Raw genomic sequence first — 22495 nt, forward strand, 5'->3', positions numbered from 1 at the left:
AAAAAAAAAAAAAAAAGATTATATTATTCAAAGCTAAAATGATCAAAGGTATTCAACAGCAGTGGGTACTAATCAAACTAGCCAGATAGATAATATTATAAATGTTTTGATTAAGAAATTAACACATTTAATTAAAGCAATTTTGAGGTATTTTCCATTCTGAATTTTTGTTATGAAGGAAAATTTATTACAGTTCTTGAAAGAAAAGTACATGTAAAACCCCAATGTAAATAATGCATTTGAATAGAAATATTTTTCAGGTCTACTTCAATAAATCTTCAATTTTCTAGAACTCAGGGTTCTCCAAATAGAGGATCTATGAAAATGCAGCGTTTGTTAATGGAATTTTGACCCAGATACTAAAGAAAAGATTTGCAGGAATTAAAAATAGAAAACATAGAATGTAGCACATTTACTGAATTCCAATAACAGACACATAAACAAATAGGTCGGCTATCTCATCTGGCCTATGTGGATTTGGTGTGAATTATTATCAAGCCGGCCTGCAAATAATAGCCAATTTTAAAAGTATATTTGGATCTCATTTCACAAAATGATAGAAAATTGAGAAAACTTGTTTTCCTTATAACTGAACAAATTATCCTCCTAATTCAAGGCTTGTATGATGGTGAATTCCTGAAGAAAAGAATGCTGCTAACTGGAAAGAGGACAAGGCCTCATTACATTAGGGACATTCGCTTTGCTACTAAAATGCTCTAAACTGTTTAGGTATCTGTTTTGTTTTGTTTTGTTTTGTTTTATTTTATTTTATTTTATTTTATTTTATTTTATTTTATTTAGACTGAGTCTCGCTCTGTCGCTAGGCTGGAGTGCAGTGGCGTGATCTCGGCTCACTGCAACTTCTGCCTCCTGGGTTCAAGTGATTCTCCTGCCTCAACTTCCTAAGTAACTGCGACTACAGGCACCCACCACCATGCCCGGCTAATTTTTGCATTTTTAGTAGAGACGGGGTCTCACCATTTTGGCCAGGATGGTCTCAATCTCCCGACCTTGTGATCTGCCCGCCAGAGCCTCTCAAAGTGCTGGGATTACAGTCATGAGCCATTGCGCCTGGTCAGTATCTCATTTTTGAATCACTTAATACTTTCCAGTTTTTTATAGACTACTTCCCTGTTTAGCACATAGGTTAATAAACGTGAGTATTTTTTTAAAGTTCTTTCCTGGTACTAGATTTTGTATTTTAAGTAATTGGGATCTGCTTAGCCCATTTGTGTCACTATAAAGAATACCTGAGGGTGAGTAATTTATACAGAAAATTGGTTTATTTGGCTTATGGTTCTGCGGGCTGTACAGCTGCATCTGGTAAGGGCCTCAGGCTCTTCCACTCGTGGAAGAAGGGAAGGGGAGCCGGTGTGTGCAGAGATCACGTGGCTAGAGAGGAAGCAAAAGACAGCTGGGGAGAAATATTCCAGGCTCTTTTCAAAAAATTGATTAATTTATTTGTAGAGATGGTGTCTCTCTGTTACTCAGGCTGGTCTAGAACTCTTGGCCTCAAGCAATCCTCCTGCTTTGGACTCCTGAAGTGCTGGAATTACAGGCATGAGTCACCATGACCAGCCTAAGTTCTTTTTAACACCCAGTTCTCACGGGAACTAATAGAACCAGACCTCACCCCACCTACCCTCAAGGAGAGCCTTCATCTATTCATGAGAGATCACCCCATGATCAAAACACCTCCCGTTAGATCCCATCTCCAACATTGTGGATCAAATTTCCACATGAGATTTGGAGGGGACAACATCCAAACCACAGTAGGAGTATAGCAGTTGTGTGGCTTTGGAGCCCTGCTCTATTATAATCCTTGAAAAAGAAAAAAAGACATCGTTTTCATGTTTTTATTTTTAAATGTGCTACAAATACTTTCTTTTGTTCATTCCAAAAGATAGATAATTAGATGAAGTTGCACCCAGTACAAAGGTTAGAGTTATGCAAAGAGGATCTGAACTTCTCTTAATGAGTTAATAGGCATGTTTTTAATCCATTTCATAGACAGCAGAAATCATAAAACCAAATATCCCAAATGGATATTAGCAAGAAATGTAAGATAACAAAGCAGCATTTTATTCTAATGTTCATATTTGAAACTAGAATTCATTTGACATAGTGCCAATAACTTTTAATAACTTAAAATCCAAACCAGCCTTTTGTCAGCCCTAATAATAAAGTTATAGAGTTAAATAATGGGCAAGGTGCGGTGGCTCACGCCTGTAATCCCAGCACTTTGGGAGGCCAAGGTGGGTAGATCATGAGGTCAGGAGTTCGAGACCAGCCTGGCCAGCATGGTGAAACCCCATTTCTATTAAAAATGCAAAAAATTAGCTGGGCGTGGTGGCATGCACCTGTAATCCCAGCTACTTGGGAGGCTGAGGCAGGAGAATCGCTTGGACCTGGGAGGCAGCAGTTGCAGTGAACCGAGATCACACCACTGTACTGCAGCCTCGGGGACAGAGTGAGACTTCACCTCAAAAGAAAAAAAAAAAAAAGAATTAAACAATGGTTGGAGAAGGATACTGAAATAATTGGTGTATTAATCTGCTCTTGCATTGCTATAAAGAACTACCCGATACTGGGTAATTTATAAAGAAAATAGGTTTAATTGGCTCACGGTTCCACACACTGTACAGGAAGCATGGCTGGGGAGGTCTCAAGAAACTTACAATCATGTCGGAAGGCAAAGGGGAAACAGGCACATCCTACACGGCTGGAGCTAGAGGAAGAGGGCGAGGGGAAAGGTGCTACACACTTTTAAACAACCAGATTTTGTAAAAACTCACTCACTATGGGGAGAACAGCAAGGGGAAATCCACCCCATGATCCAATCACCCCCAGCAGGCCCCTCCTCCAATACTGGGGATTACAATTCGAGATGAAATTTGGGTGGGGACACACATCCAAACTGTATCACTTGGGTGGGAAGAAACAGATGATAATGGAAAAGTTGTGGAGAGAATGATGTTTGCAAGTGTTCTTTGCCAGTGAAGGGCGGGGTGGGGAAGGGAGGCGAAAATGGAATCTTAATTATAATGCAAAACTTCTCTTTAAGACCAGGTGTCTTTTACATGCTTACAATATGCTACTTTCACTGTTTTGAGTGTTTTTTATTTTGTTGATGTGCTTCTAATCAGAAACAGTTTTATAAACTACACAGCTACTAAACCAATTACATTTGAGCCTGATGAAAGGTATCCCCATTATAGGTATAAATAGACCCGTTAGCATCACTGCTGATTGATGAAGAATTCCAGGTCTGCAAAATCCAGCTCTATTTTAAGTGCTCCTTGTCAGCACCCAGCTTTGGAGTTAACCTCACTCAGTTGTGTTTCTTTGCAGGAGAGAGATTACATGAGGCTAAACCACAGAGCATTGAATCTGTCTCGTGAAAGTATATAAACACTTTCTAGTGTGGTCATAAAAACTATGATTTCTCCATTCACTCTGTTAAGTGCACTCTTAGCTAGCAAAGGTATTCAGAAAGAAGAGAGGGAAGGTTTAGCTGGCTGAGGACTGACATGTAGAAAGGGAAAATGTGTCCATGGCTTACCTTTGTGTTAATGTTTCCTGCTCCCTTAAAATTAATCAATAGACATTTCAAGGATGATCCGTGTTCAATTACTTCTTTAAGCCCATGTTCCAACTAGGTGTTTTGTTTGTTTGTTACTAGTAATTAAAACCATACCAATATCTTTAGTTTCTAACTTCCTTTTTTCCTACTGTTATCTATGGTAAAGAATATGTGCAGAAAAGCAAAAATGTGACTCCTAAAGAGGCTGTGTAGAAAAGAAGGGAAGAACATGAACTTAAAACTAAGTTAAAACCCTCGGTTCAAATCTGGACATGGACACTTACTAATGGTGAGATCTGGATCAATTATGTGACCTTGTCTGTATTTGACTTGATTTCCTCATATATAGAATGATATAGTAACAATAACTACCCTTTGGTAGTTATTAAGATTATATTCGTTGGCCAAGCACAATGGCTCATGCCAGTAATCCCAGAACTTTGGGAGGCCAAGGCAAGTGGATCACTTGAGGCCAGCAGTTTCAGACCAGCCTGGAAAACATAGCAAGACCCCTTCTCTGAAAAAATAAATGAATATATATTTTTTTAATTAGCTGAGTGTAGTGGTGCATGCGTGTAGTCCTAACTACTCAGGAGGCTGAGGCAAGAGGATCATTTGAGTTCAGGAGGTTGAGGCTACAGTGAGCTATGATCACACCACTGCACTCCAATCTGGGTGACACAAAAAGACCCTGTCTCTAAAAATAAATAAATGTAATTTAATTTAAAAAGATTATTAATAAGTTAATAAGTGCCAAGTACTTAGAAAACTGCCTGGCAGAGTTACGGTGCAGAGTTCCAATGCAGAGTTAAGTGCAGAGTTACGGTGACCGCTAAGTAAGTATTGCCTATTCCCCCATGTCACAGAATCAACTTACCATCACTTTTCCTAGTTATTCACAAAATGCTGGCCACTTTGAGGACTATAACTGGACTCTTGACTACAACTTATTTCTCTGACTTTGCTTTCTCAATCCTCTTTCCACTCTCTTCAACTTCTGCCTGCCCTTGTAAATGCAATCCTCTTAAATGTCCTAATTTGAACTTCTCCTTTTCCTTCTATACTTTCTCCCTATGTATCACCTCCCAGAGCCTTTACTTCAGGCCCTCCCTACCCCTCATTCCCCTCACCACACAGCAGACACAGCCCAATACAGATGCAATCTTTATGCCTCAGTGATATTGGTCAAAAAATTACCGACCACAGCCATTTCATCTTTATCTTTTCTCCTGGAATTCGGATTTATTTCCTTCTCTCTTCATCTCCTATCTTTTACTCAGCTTTTGATAAATAATTATTGAAAATATGTTTTGTAAAATGTTTAGTTAGCAATCTTATCTAACTTCTAAAGTTATATGTAAATTTCAGTTAACCTGGCTATGTCTATAAAGTCTATGCTTTTATCTTGAATGTTCAAATTATTTAATGGGTTTTCTAGAGAAAATTAGTATTGAAGCAATTCAGTCTGGACATTAGTGTTTTCATACTTGCTAGTTAATTATCCTCCCATCTATGTTTATAAATAAAAATGTGGCTTATTGCTAATGTTATTGCTTAACCTTCATTATACTTGATGATTTGAATCTTTTCAGCATTAGTCTAAATTGTAAATATGTCAGTGCTACAAACTACATCTCACAGAAAGCTCAGAATTCATTGACCCATTTTGAAATATAGTTTTCTGGAACTAAGGTAGACTTTAATGGTACATAAATGATCTGTAAGACTTTTTTCACTTATTACAGTCTATGCCTCACATAACTCTCCACACAGGAAGAGAGTGGGGAGAGAGGAAATTTCAATGCTCATTCATAGAAGGAAAAAAAGGAATAGATTGAATTAAGAATCCAATAGAAAATACAAGAAACACTTAACATAAGATTATTTGAGAAGGGATTAGTTACACAGGGACTATTTGCAAAGTTGTATGGTAGTAGAAACACAAAGGATACTACAGTAACTGGGGGTTAGTAGTGGCTGAGCTGATCACCCCAAGGCCCAGAAGACCAGAGAAGGAAGCAAGTAACAAAACCCAGAGCGGAAAAAGTCTGCAAAGTCAGCTGCCCTAAGAAAACCAATGATCTCAGGTGAAAAGTCACAACCATTTCCAGGCAATCATACCAGGTACGATCCAAGGGAGTAGATAATCCAACCTCACTTCTGTCTCCTTCTACGGCTTGCCATGGGCCCAATCTACCTGGAAGCCAAGAGGAATAAGGACACTGTTGATGGAATCCATATAAAGCATTCTCATATAAATTGTCATCCAGACTGGGACACTTTTGGGGGTTAAGAAAGTTGTCAAAATTAATTACCATTATTGCAACAAAAAAAAAAAAAAAGAAAGAAAGAAACATGCTACTCAACAATTATCTAACTACATAATTGGACCTTTATACAATACAATAAATAACAAAACCATGATACCAAGAACTCACCGATGACTCTGTGTATACTAGGACAAAACTGACTGGTAGACCAAGTGGCTGGTAGAGAGGCATCATTGGACACTTCCATCACCAGCAGAAATCAGAAAGGGTTAGCTGTCCCTAACCAGTGTGTCTGAGTGCACTTTGTTAAGCCAGTAGGCAACCTGCATGCTGTTCTTGAAAGGGAGGTGTTGGTTAGATTACATCTGAAAGGGGTCAGGGAAGGAGAGGCTATTTATCACTTAATAGTCTTTCAGATTTAACCCCATATTAAAGTGAGAACTTTGTTCTCTGCACATGCATCTCACACAATACTAGACAAGACTATAGAAGCTGGAAATACAAACCTACCCTGAATAATTTTAATGTAACTACTAATAACTTTATGTCATCAAAAATGAACATTTCGAGACAAATGTTAAACTGATCAAGAGATCTGTTAAACCAAGATTATCCCAGGCAAACCTGAGCGTATGACTCCCTGTCTCCATCCAGGTCACCCTTCCTGCACAGAGGATGGGATAGAAAGGAAATCTGGGTGAGGGGGCTGGGCAGCAAATGGAAATTAACAAACAAAATACGGGGACCTAGGTCATCAGTGGGGTAGAAGAAATTGAGTTGGGCTCCTGTGATTTAAGGAGCGAGGTCACAGAATAGTTACCATGTTATCAAGTGCAGGCAATTGAAAGGCTCCAACATCAAGTTCACCTCCAACTTAACCTGTCTTTCTGACACTATAGAGCAGACTCCTCTTACATTTTATAGATAGATTCAGACCTGTACCTCAGAGGTGCCAACAAGGACATCTCTTCTGCCCAAGCATTCGCCCTCAAAGAGCAGAATGTTTACAGAGATCTCAATGTTAACACAATTTACCACTTTGAAAGCACCAAATGTTTGGCTATTATTTATCATCCTGATTCCAGAAACCTCTCATGAAATTTTTGATCAATTTCTTTTTATTATTAACATGTATGTATGTATGTATGTATGTACGTACGTAGAGACAGGGTCTCACCATCTTGTTCATGTTGGTCTCGAATGCCTGGGCTCAAGGGATCCTTCTGCCTCAGCCTCCCAAAGCGCTGGGATTCCAGGCATGAGCTACTGCACCAGGCCATTCATCAGGTTCTGTTAGTCTTCTGTGTCGTAAACTTCTTCCCTAGTTCCCAATCACTTACAGTAGATTCTGCACACTCTCAGGCCTGAAGTGATGACCTTCATTAGAGCTGCAGAACTTTAGAATACCTTTACTTTCAGCCAAAATAAAACCTACATTTTACTGATCCTGGTATCATGATGTACATTCTAGGTTAGACCATGCATAAGATATATCAAATTTGTGGGTGGTTACCACTACAATGAATATCTCCCTGTAATAAAAATGTTTCTGGGCTCCAGCCAAGAGCCCACTTTATGAAGTCATATTTGATAAGAATAAATTCCAATTCAGTGAACAAGATTACGGTGCGTCATAAAGAGATTTATGTATATCATTTAAGTAGTTTTAATCTGTATTCTTTTTGTGGTTCTGATTTAATGGTTTATGTTTTGAGTTTCTACCAGAAGCCTGGATCTACCAAAAGTTTTTAAGTTGGGTGTTATGAAATGGTGGGAATATCAGCAAATGTTTGGTAATACAGATGAACATGCAAGCATTGAATTATTAAAATGAAATTAAGCTAATATTTGAATATAATTGGTAATAATTAACCAGATCAAGATGGCTATGAGTAAATGCTTTATCTCTTAGCTTTATAAGACACTAAGTGAAAATACACAAAACAAATAGATTGACAACACATGTTATTTTGTTTATAAGCTAGATATTATATGCTATTCTGTTAAACTGTAAACCAATATGTAACCTCTGTTTTCATCCAAGTCTATTGACCAATATTATGTGTATATTTATAATATAATATATGTATACTATATGTATAATATATATGTTATAAATATATGTATAATTATATGAATACATTTCAATAATTTATGAATAGTATATGGAATTCATTTTCATTTGGGGAAATTTCAGTAAGTGATAAATCCTGTGAAGAGTTCTGATTAAATGCGAGTGGTGGTCCCAGGGATCTCCTACAATTCAGAAGTCACCCAAAGTTCACATGAGTGCAGAATATAAATGTTTCACATTTTCTGGTACAAGGATCATTTTCACTTATGCCCTCAGGTCCTGCTGCTCCAGGACTTACAGAACTGGGAGCCTGCTCCTCTGTATGGAGACCCAAGTAGAATATCATCACTGGCTAACCTGAAAGGACAAAGAATAGTAATAGCTAGTAATAGCTAGCTTGGGGTGACAAACCTCAAATTAAAGGTGAGGGAGAAGGATTATATCCTCCACAGTGAGCTTTATAAAACTTAAAGAAAATAGTTGAAAAAAAAGAAAATGTTTTTCAAAATCTCACAGAAAATAATTTAAAATTGTTCAAAATAAATAAAGGAGAAATAAACATGCGGAAACAAGTTAAGCGGACTGGAGGAAGAGGAGGACTCAGAGACAGACAACCTATACTTGCTTTGCATTATTTCCAAATAAATATATACAGTAGTTGCTTTTTAATCTCATATTAACAAATACAACAGTAGGAATATAGTTCACAATCATGGAGCTGTGTGACAATCCCTTCCCATGCAACAATTTCATTTAACCCTCACAAATAGCCCCAGGATGTAGATACCATATCTACCCCTATCTCACTGAGTTCAGAGAGTTCTAGAAAACTGTCAAAACTCATCACACAAATAAGTGGCAGTAAGAAACCTCATACGTGTTCATATTCACCTCTAATATTTTGTTTCAGTCCTCAGTGTGGATTCACAATTAGATTACTTCTTTTCACAGCATGTCTTCAATTTCTTTTCTGCAATTACTGCACTTAGCAAAAGACTGTGTAGGTAGTGAGTACTTTGCATGAGTCTTTATGATTAACTAGACTTACGCATACAAGGATGAGGATCTCAGAGCACATTACTCCAGAATGAGCATTCTAGGCAGAAGAAAGAGAATCACTAAAGCATTTTAAGGAAAATAGTGCTGTGAGTAAAAATCTTCAGCAGGGACGTTGCCTTAGTAATGCCCAGGAAATCCTGTGAGAAGGAGCATTTCACACAGCAAAAAGCTATGATTCAGGCTTCACGGACAAAATGAACCATTATGAGGAGTGTAACATCGAAGGCAAGATAAATTGCTAGTTGACATCGTCCAACAAAAAGAAAGATAAACAGCCATTTTGAGTCAATTGCTCTCTGAATAAGTTAATTATCTTGAGTGTCATCTTCACTGGAAATAAGCCTACATGTCTACATTACTCCTTAATTGTGAACTTTCATAGATCAGACTTAAAAAACAAAACTACCATGAATAGTCAGTATTTCTTAGTGGCTACCACAGGCAAATCAACATACAGAACAATAAAATAATTATTTTGAAGAGTTTGTAAATTTAAGGAGATATATGTAATATAGACAGAATGAATACATTAATATGCAATACTTAAATATATTCATTAATTTTAATAGGCATTTTTTCTATTAGCAATGTTCAATTGGAATAAACTTTAATAGTAACATAGAGAAAGATATGATTCCTTAAATTCTGAAAAGAATTTAGAGGATGAAAATATATCTGAAGTATATGTCATGAATAAATCATCAATTGTAAATTTCTTAGAGATACAGAATATTATCATTAAAAAATTCAATAAAGACAGAGAAGAGTTAAGTTAATGTGGCCCAGTCATGGGGCCCTTTCTGTTTATCTAGCTTGCTAAATAAATTATTTTTTTAAAAAACTTAGAATAATGATTAGTATTTATTTTAGACCACATTTCCAAATAAAAGTGGCCTCAACCAGAGCTTTGTCAGCCTGAAATTCAACATTTAGCTATCAGAAGACCACATGGAGTAACATATTCTGCAGGATTTGTTGAAGAGAGAGTCACCAGCTTTAAATACAGTAAATGCCAGTGTTTTGAAAAGGAAAAGAAAAAATTTTCAAGGTCACAATCCCAACTTTCATTCTTATTTAGTGGAGGGTCATCTCATCTCTGCTCAAGATAACCAACAGACATACCTGTGAGCGGCACCAAAATATCCCGTAAGAACCAACTTTGCCTTTGTTCAAATGTTTAAACAACTATTTTAAGCTGAGACCCTAAATTTCTACACCATATAATAAAAATCAAGCTATAATCTCAGTCGACAAAACTGAAAGACAGTTGTTAAAGTCAGTGATTTCAGTGGGGGACTAAATCTCAATATGGCTGACAACTTCTATTAAATAAGATGTGTCCCTTTTTTTTTTTTTTTTTTGGAAATAAGAAGGATGCACAGCGTGAATGACATTTCTCAGATAATTGTGCATGCATTTATTAATATTTCACTTTGGTTATAGATATTTATTCCTTGAAGGCAATCCTTATACCAGCACATCATCTCTTCTTTCTGAAACTGAATTTCCATTGTCTTCTATGATCTCATTAAGAAACTAAGTTAACTTGGAATCGTGAACACTAGGAAGGATGAAACCATGATGACCTCTGGCTTCATCGGTCTTATGAATAATGGTATAGTAGACAGGGTTATAAAAACACATGCTGGTCTAGTTTCCATCTGGACACAAAAAGCCCTGTAGTACTGGGCAAGTCACCTAACCTATCTGGGTCTCAACGTCCTCATAGGCAAAATGATAGAGAAAGAGCTAAATCAGTGTTTTGCGAAATATAGTACATACAGTACTAATGGTATATCAGCTGATACTGGGGTAAACATTCTGAAATTTTATGATTATGTGTCCTAGTATGTATTATGAGTAATATAACCCACAAATCAAACCCATAAATGTATGCATTTCTATTATTTAGAACAAGTAAAAAATAGAAAATGTATCTAAATTTGATTTTATTAAATTATTAAATAATTTATAGATGATACATGTATATAGTAAAAATTCTGAAGGTAGTATTTGAAGAACTGAAGATTGGGAAACACGAATGATCTCTAAATCCCCCTCCATCAAGAAGAGACTATACTTTTAATGAAAGAATGATGACTGTCAAAGCTAGAGAATTACTTTGTAAACCAAAATAGATGATATCAGATTGCCAGTCAGACACAGCTTTTCAATAAACCTCTTTGTTCAAATGAAAGCAGACTGAAATCATTGACTGGCTAACAATATTGCAGACTGGAGTGATTTCAAAAGAGTCTTTAAATGAAGAAGAGACGAAAACAAACCCATTTTCCCATGTACCTTCCTTTCTTTCATGCTGTCTTTCATGTCTTCCCAAAAAATGTGAATCCCAAAACACTTCCTGTTGCCCATGTGCCCACAATGGGCTCTTGTGCCCTCATCTGAGACAGGGGCTGTTCCATCACTGAAGGATATTTTCTTGCAATTTCTAAGGACAGAATTACTTATTTTGGAATTTCTCTGCAATTATTTTTTTGTGGAACATATTTTTGTGGGAACAAAAGTGAATGTTTTAAAAGAAAAGGAGTAAATTACTCTGTCACTGATTTTCTATGAATTAAGCCACTTTTAAAAGGCAAATGAGGAAAATTTCTATAGAGATAAACAGAGCACTCCAAACACTTCTGTGTGAACATCTTGAATATTTGATATCATCTAAAAGAAAGCTCTGACTATAAAAAAAGAAAGAAAGCACAAAATAGCTAGTGCTCTGTTTGTGTACTGCAGGACAAAAAATAAATTTGCTTCACGGAACATAGGAGAATTTACATACTATCACAGCTGCCACTTGTTTGAAGAGGTTGGCCTATAAGGTCCTTCTTAATGATAGTATTCTATCTTCCTGATTCTAAGGAACTAGGAGGAAAATATTATATTTCATACAAGTGAGGAAAATGGCATAAAAAAACATATTAAAGAAAATGAATAGAAATATTTCATTTCATTTCTAAAATAGAAAAACATATTCCTAAAATCAGAGAAAATAGGGAAAAAAAGCATATTCCTAAAAACAGCAGGAAGAAATTGGTTCAATTAGAATGTTTCCACTGATGAGATATTCAGATTGTCAATTGTCATGGATTCAGATATGATGCCTATTACTTACGATGCTGTTTATGTTAGCAGCTTCCGTGTGGTTGGTGTGAGTTCCTAAAAGGTATCCATCTGAGGTTCTCCTGGAAGTGCAGAAACCCATCTCAGCAGCAGACCCAAAGAATCAATATATGTTTAGAACATTTCCATGTGGCATGTCAAAATCAGCATTTCCCCAACCATCTTTCACATCCAAAAACACAAACAGACATGCACACAGTCTAAGCTCCCACAGACAGCTTTAAAAGATCTCATTAGAAGAAACCAAATTGTTTCCTTCTCTTTTACTAAAAAAGCTTTTTTAAATGGCTATTTACAAATTCGATTGTATTAATAGAACACTTAACTGGCTAGCTTCAATGGAAATCTTTACATGTGGAGAACTATTAAACGGTCTCAGTATAGGGGGCCAGGGTGGTTGGGAGCCATAGAAAAGGTGCTATCTTATTATTTAAATATCTTAGACAAGAAAAGCAAAAGACTATGGATGATTCTTCTCCCCTTTCATTTGGAAGTTATTTGTAGACTTTCCTTTGTTCCATTGAGAAATAAGAGAAAAAACAATATGAAGTTACAGCGAACCCATATGGCCAGCAGGAAAGTCCTGTTTAATTGCTTTATTGCAAGAAACGTTAAATCACTTCCTGAGGATGCAGTTCAAATGAAACATATGGCAACTATTAGCAAAAGCCCCTAATGAATTCAAAAATATGCCTTTTATGGGAGCTTTCTCATAAGCATCAATCATACATGTTATTTAAATCGTATATACAAATAGGCATTTGGTGTTTTAGTTCCACAAATGTTGATGAACACCTACTCTGTACCATATTATATAGTCAGCTTGTGTGAAATTTTATTTCTGAGCCCAGAACTAGATATGACACGATGGGACCTCAGGACATGGACCCAAATGTATCCAGGTCTCTTCTCAGAAACCAAGGACGAGAAGAATCCCCCAATCATTGCCTCCTACCCAAGAGTTTCATGTCCAAGAAAACCATTCCATTTCTACTTGGATAGTACTAATGATCTATATTCTTCACACTCTTTCTAATGCCACACCAGTGATGTCGCTAATCATTCGCATTCAGCATCCATTCTTTGCCTTTTTTGTAACTTCTTTAATTAGATTATGAATTCCACAAAGAAGAAAACTTTCCTAAGAGTTTTTGTATGTAGGATAATGTGAGGCATGTAATTAAGAAGTAACAATCAGCTTTAACTAACTGTAGAGCAAGGGTCAACATTTTTTAATTGTTTCTAATGCCGTTCATCTCTGTAAAATTTCAGAAATTTAACAATTTAATACATTTATTCATAAACAACTTTCTAGAGAGACAATTCTCCCTCAAATTCAATGATAAATCATTGGAGGAATATCCACCTGTTATCACTATCTGGTTTTACTCTTAAAAAGAAGTTATAAAATTCTAGGAATACTACACTTTGACTATCCTTTCTCTACATTATAATATGGTCTTTGAAGTTATGTAATGGAAGTGAGCTTTGGTAGCTTAAAAATCATGCAGAGTGTGGTGAGATTCTAAAGTAATTGACACTGGCTACATGAATTATGGACATTGGCCATAAGGAGGCTAAAATATATTTTTGCTTGATACCCGAACTCACTAATTATCATTTTTATTACATATTTACTTACACATGCTTGGTTATATATTTTGAAATCAAATAAAATATAGAAAAAAGACTTGTTTTTGTCACTGGTCAACTTGTGATTTGGGGCAAAGCATTCAACTTGACTTAAATGTGTTTGCCATGAGAAGAGAGGACTTCTTTAGACAATGTCTAAATGTCCCATACAAAATATTCCTGTACAGGTATTTTGTGTTCTAAGTAAATGTCTTATCATAAGACCAATCCAAACTTTTTTCCTCCTTCATTTCAAAATAAGTCTGTTTAGTGTGGCTCAGAGGCCAGCATGCCGGTGTTGTGCCTTGCTTCCATTACTGACAGTATGACCTCACAAAATTTACTTTACATTCCAGGACTTTACAGGGTATTCTAAAGATGCAGTGAATTTCTGCAGGTAAAAGCTTAAAACTGGGCCGTACACATACTAAGCACCCAGTAAGCACTAGCTATTTTTATCCTGAGGAACTTTCTCCAGGAACATTCTTGAATTACCTGTTACCAACTTTTCCAGTCTTGTTGATAAAAGAAGGGTTTCTGTTTTATTTTTCTGTTCGTTTGCTTTTCACAAAAGAGAGAATGTATTTTAAAACCCCTGATCGGGGATAAATATAGGGGCTAGACTTAACATTTAATACATAGTTTGGATTTAATTCTAATTTTAAATGTGTTGTAAGAGACACATAGAAAGTAAACAAACATTACCAAAACTGTAGGATCACTTGTAAAAGGAGGAAATTGCTTTCCTCTAGTATTGAATCAGAGAAGTTCTTGAAGAAGAAGAAAAGTCAGATGACTTTTTAATAAATGAAAGAAGGCCCAGGAAATGCTGGCAGCCTATGCCATTCATTGGAAGCCATGATATCTGGGCCTGATCACCCAAGCTGCCATTTAATCCATACATCTGCATCTTTGGGAGCATATGGAGTCACCCAGAGGACAGTGCTGAACAACTAAACGTAGATTGAGATTGAGCCAAATATGTTTTCAGTATAAATTAATATTTCCAAAGCAACCCCCACATCTCTACTTTTTGTTTTTTGACAGTCTCGCATGGAGTGCAATGGTGTGGTCTCGACTCACTGCAACCTCTGCAGTGAGTTCAAGAGATTCTCCTGCCTCAGCCTACTGAGTAGCTGGGATTACAGGCACCTGCCACTATGCCTGGCTAATTTTTGTATTTTTAGTAGAGGCGGGGTTTCACCATGTTAGTCAGGCTGGTTTCAAACTCCTGACCTCAGGTGATCCACCTGCCTTGGCCTCCCAAATTGCTGTGATTACAGGCGTGAGCCACCGCACCCAGCCTCTACTTTTTATCCATAAGGAAATCTTTACCTTAGTCGAATAATTGCATCAATCACCAAATCCCCTAAATCCCAAAGGTGAAGATCTCAGCAGTAATCAATATTTCACAAGGATATAGGCATCTTGATGTTTGCTATTTCTAGAAATGAAGATTGATGCTATTTTCTTGGGCTGATCCACAACAGAGGTGTACTTGGGCCTCTCTCTCTCTCTCTCTCTCTGTCTCTCTCTCTCTTTCTCTCTCTCACACACACACACACACACACACACACACACACACACAAATACCCATTTGAGTGTGCTTTTCTTACATCAACTCTGAGGATGTTGTCCCTGAAGAAATAAAGAAATATCACCTTTGGATCTATCCTGTGGTCAGTGGTTATGGGGTAGAAGGCATCAAATCCCAATGGGTCAGTTAATACATCCTCAACTATATTTTATACATGAGTAACTGAGATGAATGAGAACCAGGAAGTCAACATGCCTCATTTGTTTAGGGGTACCCACAAACAGTAGAACTAGACAGTTAAGCTTTAAGTTCTTGGAAAGATCTCATTCTGAGCCCTATTTTTTTAAATAATGATAGTGGTAAATGCTGGGGATTGAGCTTCTAAATCTTTCACATCAGTCAACTAACCCACTGGACCAAAGCCCATTTTAATAAATAGTAAGAATGCCTTTTCCCTGAAGATCTGGTATGCTCTATAGAGGCTGCCTCCTTTAGTTCTTTCAGCAATCCTGTGAAGTAGATGTGATTAACTAGATGTGATTAATGAAGAAGGGACCTGAGCCTTGAGAGGTAAGATAGCTCACTTTAGTGCACAGAGAAAATAAGTAACAGGGAAGAGATTTGAAATGCTCAGAAACTAACCAATTTGCTTCTGTCTCCTAAAAATAGGACCAGAAAATTTTAACTACAAAAATTCTACCCCAATTCAAAGTGTTTTTAGATTCATTTATTGCCAATGTTGTTGTTTGTTTGTTTGTTTGTTTGAGATGGGGTCTGACTCTGTTGCCCAGGCTGGAGCCTGTAGCACGATCATAGCTCACTGCAGCTTTGATCTCCCTAGGCTCAGGTGATTCTCCTACCTCAGCCTTCCAAGTACCGGGGACTATAGGTGCATGCCACCATACCTAGCCAATTTTTGTATTTTTTGTAGAGATGGGGTTTCACCATGTTGTCCTGGCTGGTCTCAAACTCCTGGGCTCAACAATCCGCCTGCCTCTGCCTCCCAAAGTTCTGGATTACAGGTGTGAGCCACCACGCCCAGCCCTTTGCCAGTGTTAAAGATAATACGGATATACATTCGTTTGAGTCTGTCTTCAGACAAGAGAATAATTAGAAGATGATTTACAGTTATCAAAGACAGATCTAGTGATTTTACTGATAGTTCCAAAATGCTAATTTTTCTATTGGCAGGCTCTATTTAATTTTGCTTCATTAATTATACTTCATTTTATTTCTAATGATGCTTTTGATGTTTCTTCCTAATAATACCACAATTTTGTATCTTTTTTTTTTCAGGCTATTCCAGGTATTTCAGAGAAGGAAAAGGCTGGTAAGTTGACATTTTGGTTGTGTTTTCTCACCAATCTATTTTAGAATAAATTTCACCTTAAAATCGCCATTTTATTAAATATATAAAATGTATACATCTCATGAATATCTGGGAAAATGTTGTTTAAAATCTGTGAAAGAAATTTGTTTTGCTCAATATATAAGAAAATATATGTGGTTTTCTGACATAACGACATTGTGTTGCAATAAGATACATGTTTCTTGGAGTCTTCCTTTTAACTGCAACCACAATTGTTTTCTTAAGTAAAAGAATTAGATGTTGATCAATGTTCTGGGGAAAGATTTTGGAAATTAGCTGTTAATAATTACCAAGATTTATTTTTAATCTTCATTACTTAGTAGCCACAGAAAAAGATGTAATTGATGCTTAAATCTCATGCTATACTATCAAAATTATAGTGACGAAGCAATGTGAATAATTGTATTGAAGAAAAGTTATAGTATTTTGTGTTCTGTGTTCTAATTATAATTATTTAACAATATTATAGGAAATGGACAAGGACTGATGAGAATTGAAAATATGAAAAATTAGACTTGGATTGGTAGATCTATGTGCTTTTAAAAAATCATACTGTCTTATGTGTTCTGTGTAATAAAAACAAAAACAGATTAAAGGTATATTATCTAACTTGAAGTACATCACTTAGTTTGTAGACATTTGTGATTTTTAAGAGCTATATTAAAAGTTTATAGTCTCATGTTAGAGAAAATATTAAAATTTCAAGTGCCTTTACATTAAAGCATTAGAGTTTGTCTGGCAGGGGTGTTTACTGTCTTTGTCAGTGATCTTATTTTTGCTGCTAGATAGTTTTTACACAGAATTTTCCTAGCTTGTGTCCTTCTGTGAGCTAAACTTTTCTCTCATGTTTAGGCTGTATCTCATTTCTTCACTTCGATAATGTTGAAAAGTATCTCTTGAGAATAGAGGGAAAATATTGAACTGGCATCACATGTCAGCTCAAGAGAAAAATCACGCAACATAACAATGTACTAATACCATAAGGATTAATATCAGGTTGGTGCAAAAGTAATTGGGGTTTTGGCCATTGAAAATAATTGCGGTTTTGGCCATTACTTTGAATGGCCAAACTGCAATTATTTTTTCACCAATATATTTACCATATATTGAATAGATTTAAAGTGTTAAATCTCCAGTATCTTAAATAGCTGTCCCCATGATTCGCTGCAATTTAAACAAAGTATATTAATAGAACAAAGTTGTCATCCTATTCCAGAATGTCAGCAAGTTTTCTCACACCCCAAGAAGAAAATAAGGATGTGAGTTGTTGGCTGGTCAGGAGGGGAAAGAAGGAACGGAAACGCCATGGCTGGAGGAGATGGGAAGGCAGAGAGTTCTCTTTCTCCTCTTCCAGTTAAATGGCTTAAGTTTGACAGGGAGAAGCTCTTCATTCTGTCAAGCTTCTCAAATATTTTGAAAATGTTTTATTTTTATTTTTATTAGCATTATTTTTTTTTTTTTGAGATGGAGTCTCACTCTGTTGCCCCAGGCTGGAGCACAGTGGTGTGATCGTGGCTGACTGCAACCTCCACTTCCCAGTTTCAAGTCATTCTCCTGCCTCAACCTCCTGAGTAGTTGGTATTACATGACTGCGCCATCACGCGTGGCTAACTTTCGTGTTTTTAGTAGAGACGGGGTTTCGCCATGTTGGCCAGGCTGGTCTCAAACTGCTGAGCTCTGGTGATCTGCCCGCCTCGGCCTCCCAAAGTGCTGAGATTACATACATGAGCCACCGCACCAGGCCTGAAAATATTTTTAAAACAAAGAACTAGAGAACATAAATATAATGTAACCACTACTTTTTATCATAATCCTGGAAATTTTCCGCCTTAAGAACAACTTTTTTAAATGAAATTAATTTTCCCTCCTTACATAATCTTTTTGAATCATTTCTATATGGCTGAGGCACACATAAAAGAATCAAGAGATTAAATTTTCAGAGGTTCTATAAGATAACATATATGACCTCCACAGGCCCCAGGCACCTGGATGCCCCATCTCAGACACTTAGCAACTCAGGATGGACTGATTTGAGAAAAACCTGACATCTGCTCTTTATGAAAATATTAGAATGACTGGAATTCACTCCATAATGAATTTTTATTTAGATTTCTGGAGGATATGCTGATATATTTAGGAGAAAATGTAATTTTGTTTGATCTTTTAAGTATAAGAAAGAAAGGATCTTTTTTCAAGGCACTGAATTTACCTGTCAAGACAAATGCTCATGTTTGAATATTTTATGAATCATGGTAACAAATATGACAATTCAAAAGAGAATGTGATTCATTTCAAAAGTTTTAAGTACCATAACAGTCTAAGCAATATAATTCTATTTCTAAACTTTATTATTTGAAACATTAAAAATATTTTGAGTGTAAGCAATATAATTCTATTTCTAAACTTTATTATTTGAAACATTAAAAATATTTTGAGTGTACTATATACAGACATAAATCTTGTTTCTTTCATGTCTTTATGAATCTCTGTTTGTAAGCTTCCACTAGACAGAGGGATGGCCATGAAGGCAGGAGACCCGCTCAATCTTCTCGGGGTTAATTGAACTCTTAAATAGGATTAAGCTTCATACCCACCCCTAAGGCCTGTCATTTTTTTTTTTTTTTTTTTTTTGTATCTTTCTAAGTGAATGTAGCCTATTGTTCTTATTAAGAAAGTCTATTTTTAATCTGTGTGACCTCTCATCCAAGCTAACTGGAACCAACTCTACCAGGCTTTGTGAAGCTCTAAATTAAATCTTTTGGGCACATTCCATTAATCATCCTTGAATTGCAGTTGTGTGATTGCTCTGTGTGTGCTGTAAGTAACTATCTTCTATTCTGATCCATGTTTCTATGATAATACAACTCAGTGGGATCATTTCTGCTGCTTGTCTCCTGCCCTGTGATGACAAAAATCTTCAAAGGGAGGCAAGTTTGAAACAGCCTTTTATGGATTCAGTCATTTCACAAATACTTACTGAACAGCAACATGTTCTAGGCATTCTATTAGGTTCTATTGAGGAAGCAGTTATGAATAAGGCTGATCTCTGCCCCATAGGAACTCAAACTCTAGCTGGAGGATATCCCATCAGGCAGGCATCCCTCCTTCTCCTCTTCTCAACTGAGAATTTCTTAATCCTGCTTATTCAAAAAGCTTCCCAAGCAAGGAATCAAATCAAAATATTGTCTTCAGGAAACTCTGGGTGAGAATGTGCCTTCTCAGGATCTGAGACAGAATCCAACCAACTTCTTTTTTAAATAATCAGAACTAATCACACAAGTATCGATATGTATAATTATATCCAGTAAATACCATTTTCATATAACTTCGATCATGTCGCTGGAGTTTGTATGCTTCAACCTTTTTGGCACCGGGAACCAGTTTCTCGGAAAACAATTTTTCCACGGAGTGCGGTGGGGGATGGTTTCAGGATGAAATTGTTCCACCTCAGACCTCAGATCATCATAAGGAGTGCACAGCCTAGATCCCTCACATGTGCAGTTCACAACAGGGTTCATGCTTCTGTGAGAATCTAATGCTGCTGCTGATCACACAGAAGGCAGAGCTCAGACCGTAATGTTCGCTTGCCCACTGTCCATCTCCTGCTGTGCAGCCTGGTTCCTAACGGATCACAGAACGGTACTGGTCCAGGGCTTGGAGGTTGGGGACCCCTGCTCTAAAGAGTGTATCAGTCCCATTGGAATATCCTCCAGCACATCTGCTTCCTGTCTGTATGGCCTTGAGCAATTCACTTAACTTCCTCATCTCCCTCATTTCCAGAACACAAATCAAGAATCTGCCATGTTGTTGATGTAAGGCAACAATGCTTGGTACAAACTAAGTCCCAAAAAATGGTAGCTGTTTTTTATGATAATTAGTTGGTGCTTACAAGACGAATAGACACTGGCTGCATCACTGATGTCCTTGTGTGTTCCCCACGTCCTAAAATGCTTCCTCGTGGTACTAATAGCTGAACAGCTCTCCATGTGGAACAAGAAAGAGATCACTTTCTCCATGAGTCTTCTGAATGAGTTAATTCAAAGGTCGTCACAGTACAGAGTTGATCACATTTTAACCTCCGTTTAGAGATTTTTTTGGTCTATTAGACTGAAATTCTCTCTCGGAAACAGGTATTTGGTTTTCAAAAAAAGATTAGTTTCAGAGAAATGTTCATGCTGTGTCCCATTTTCCTGTGACTCCATTATCCTCCTGTATCCACAGTCCCTGAGGTCATCAGATCCTATCTACCCAGCAAGCCAGCTAGGCACCTGGGTTCTCCTGCCGCTCCCAGGCTCCTCCACCTTCTGCACACGGTGTGTCAGCACTGCCCTCTTGTCACCCTTGTCCATCCCTCTGGCCACTGCTTTCATGCAGGGCTTCACTTTCCGCTGGACTTTCACAAAAGCATCCAGAACTGGTTTCCCTGACTGAACCTATCATTACACCAGTCTATTATCTGCACTGTCACCAGAGTTATCTTTGAAAATATATAACCTGATCGTGTCTGTTCCTGTGCCAACATTTTATCTGTCTCTTTATTAGCCATAGAGTAAAATTAAACTGTCATGGCTGGTGATTTGTCCATTCAGGAGTGACCTGTCCATACATAGCCATTTGTTATTCAGCTGCAGTATCATTCATTGGACTGGACACATGTCTGTGTTGCCCTTCAGATCCACCCTCTGCCCTACTTCTCCCTGCCTCTGTGCCCTGGGAGACCAACCGATGTGAACTAAATCAAAGGACTTCCCTGCTTTCTGTCTTCCCCATTCAGCCATGAGGAGGACGAGAAGCTGTAGCAGGAGACTGGGGGAGGGGGATGGTGGGACAATGAGATTGGAAAGTTTGTTTTTAAATTTAATTTAGTTTTATTTTATTACGTTCTATGGTACTTATGCAGGATGTGCAAATTTGTTACATAGGTAAACGTGTGTCATGGTGCTGTGCTGCATCTGTCAACCCATCACCTAGGTATTAAGCCCAGCATGCATTAACTCTTTTCCCTAGTGCTCTTCCCCCACCACACTCCCCCAAAAGTCCCCAGTGAGTGTTGTTCCCTCCCTGTATCCATGTGTTCTCATTGTTCAGCTCCCACTTATAAGTGAGAACATGCAGTATTTAGTCTTCTGATCCTGCTTTAGTTTGCTGAAGATAATGGCTTTCAGCTTCATCCATGTCCCTGCAAAGAACATGACCTCCTTCCTTTTTTTTGGCTGCATAGTATTCCATCGTGTATATGTACTGCATTTTCTTTATCCAGTCTGTCATTGATGGGCATTTGGGTTGATTCCATGTCTTTGCTATTGTGAATAGTGCTGCAATAAACATATGTGTGCATGTATCTTTATAATAGAATGATTTATACTCCTTTGGATATATACCCAGTAATGAGATTGCTGAGTCAAATGGTATTTCTCGTTCAAAATCTCTGAGGAATGGCCACAGTGTCTTCTCCAGCTTCTGGGAGTCGCTGTTGGCTTCTCTTACTTAGGCTGCCATTTGCACTAAGCTACCAAATTCTGACAGCCATTCCCTCCTCTGGCCCTGTGGTTTCCCCTTATAAATTGTCCTGTTATTAAACTCCCTTCAATGTACCTAACGTGCCTTTGTTTCCCACAAGGAGCCTCACTGATATACCTCCAATATTTTCCATTGTTTCTTTTTCTTCATTTTGTGTGTTGGTTGCTCAAACTGTAACTATCATAGCACCCCTTCTACCTCTCTACTTTCGTCTTCTGCCTAGATCTGTGGCATGTAACTGGCACCTGATGATAGGTGGAGAAAGAGAGAGATAGAGTGAAAGACGGCTTATCCAGGGGGAAAAAAAAAAAAGATG

The 22495-nt window shown here is 37.3% G+C and overlaps 1 protein-coding gene across 1 annotated transcript in view; it reads left to right on the forward strand.

Annotated features, from left to right (window-relative positions):
* The window catches only part of LOC108533112 (rho GTPase-activating protein 7-like), a 219054-nt gene extending 201780 nt beyond the window's left edge, over nucleotides 1–17274 (forward strand). The window contains exon 5 of the mRNA XM_017877505.1: nucleotides 16587–17274. Coding sequence (XP_017732994.1) covers nucleotides 16587–16664 — 78 coding nt within the window. The 3' untranslated portion in view covers nucleotides 16665–17274. The remainder of the gene's footprint in view (nucleotides 1–16586) is intronic.
* Nucleotides 17275–22495: the final 5221 nt, after the last annotated feature.

The sequence above is a fragment of the Rhinopithecus bieti genome, unplaced genomic scaffold (assembly GCF_001698545.2).
Source record: "Rhinopithecus bieti isolate Rb0 unplaced genomic scaffold, ASM169854v2 scaffold_10584, whole genome shotgun sequence".
Lineage (NCBI taxonomy): Eukaryota > Metazoa > Chordata > Mammalia > Primates > Cercopithecidae > Rhinopithecus > Rhinopithecus bieti.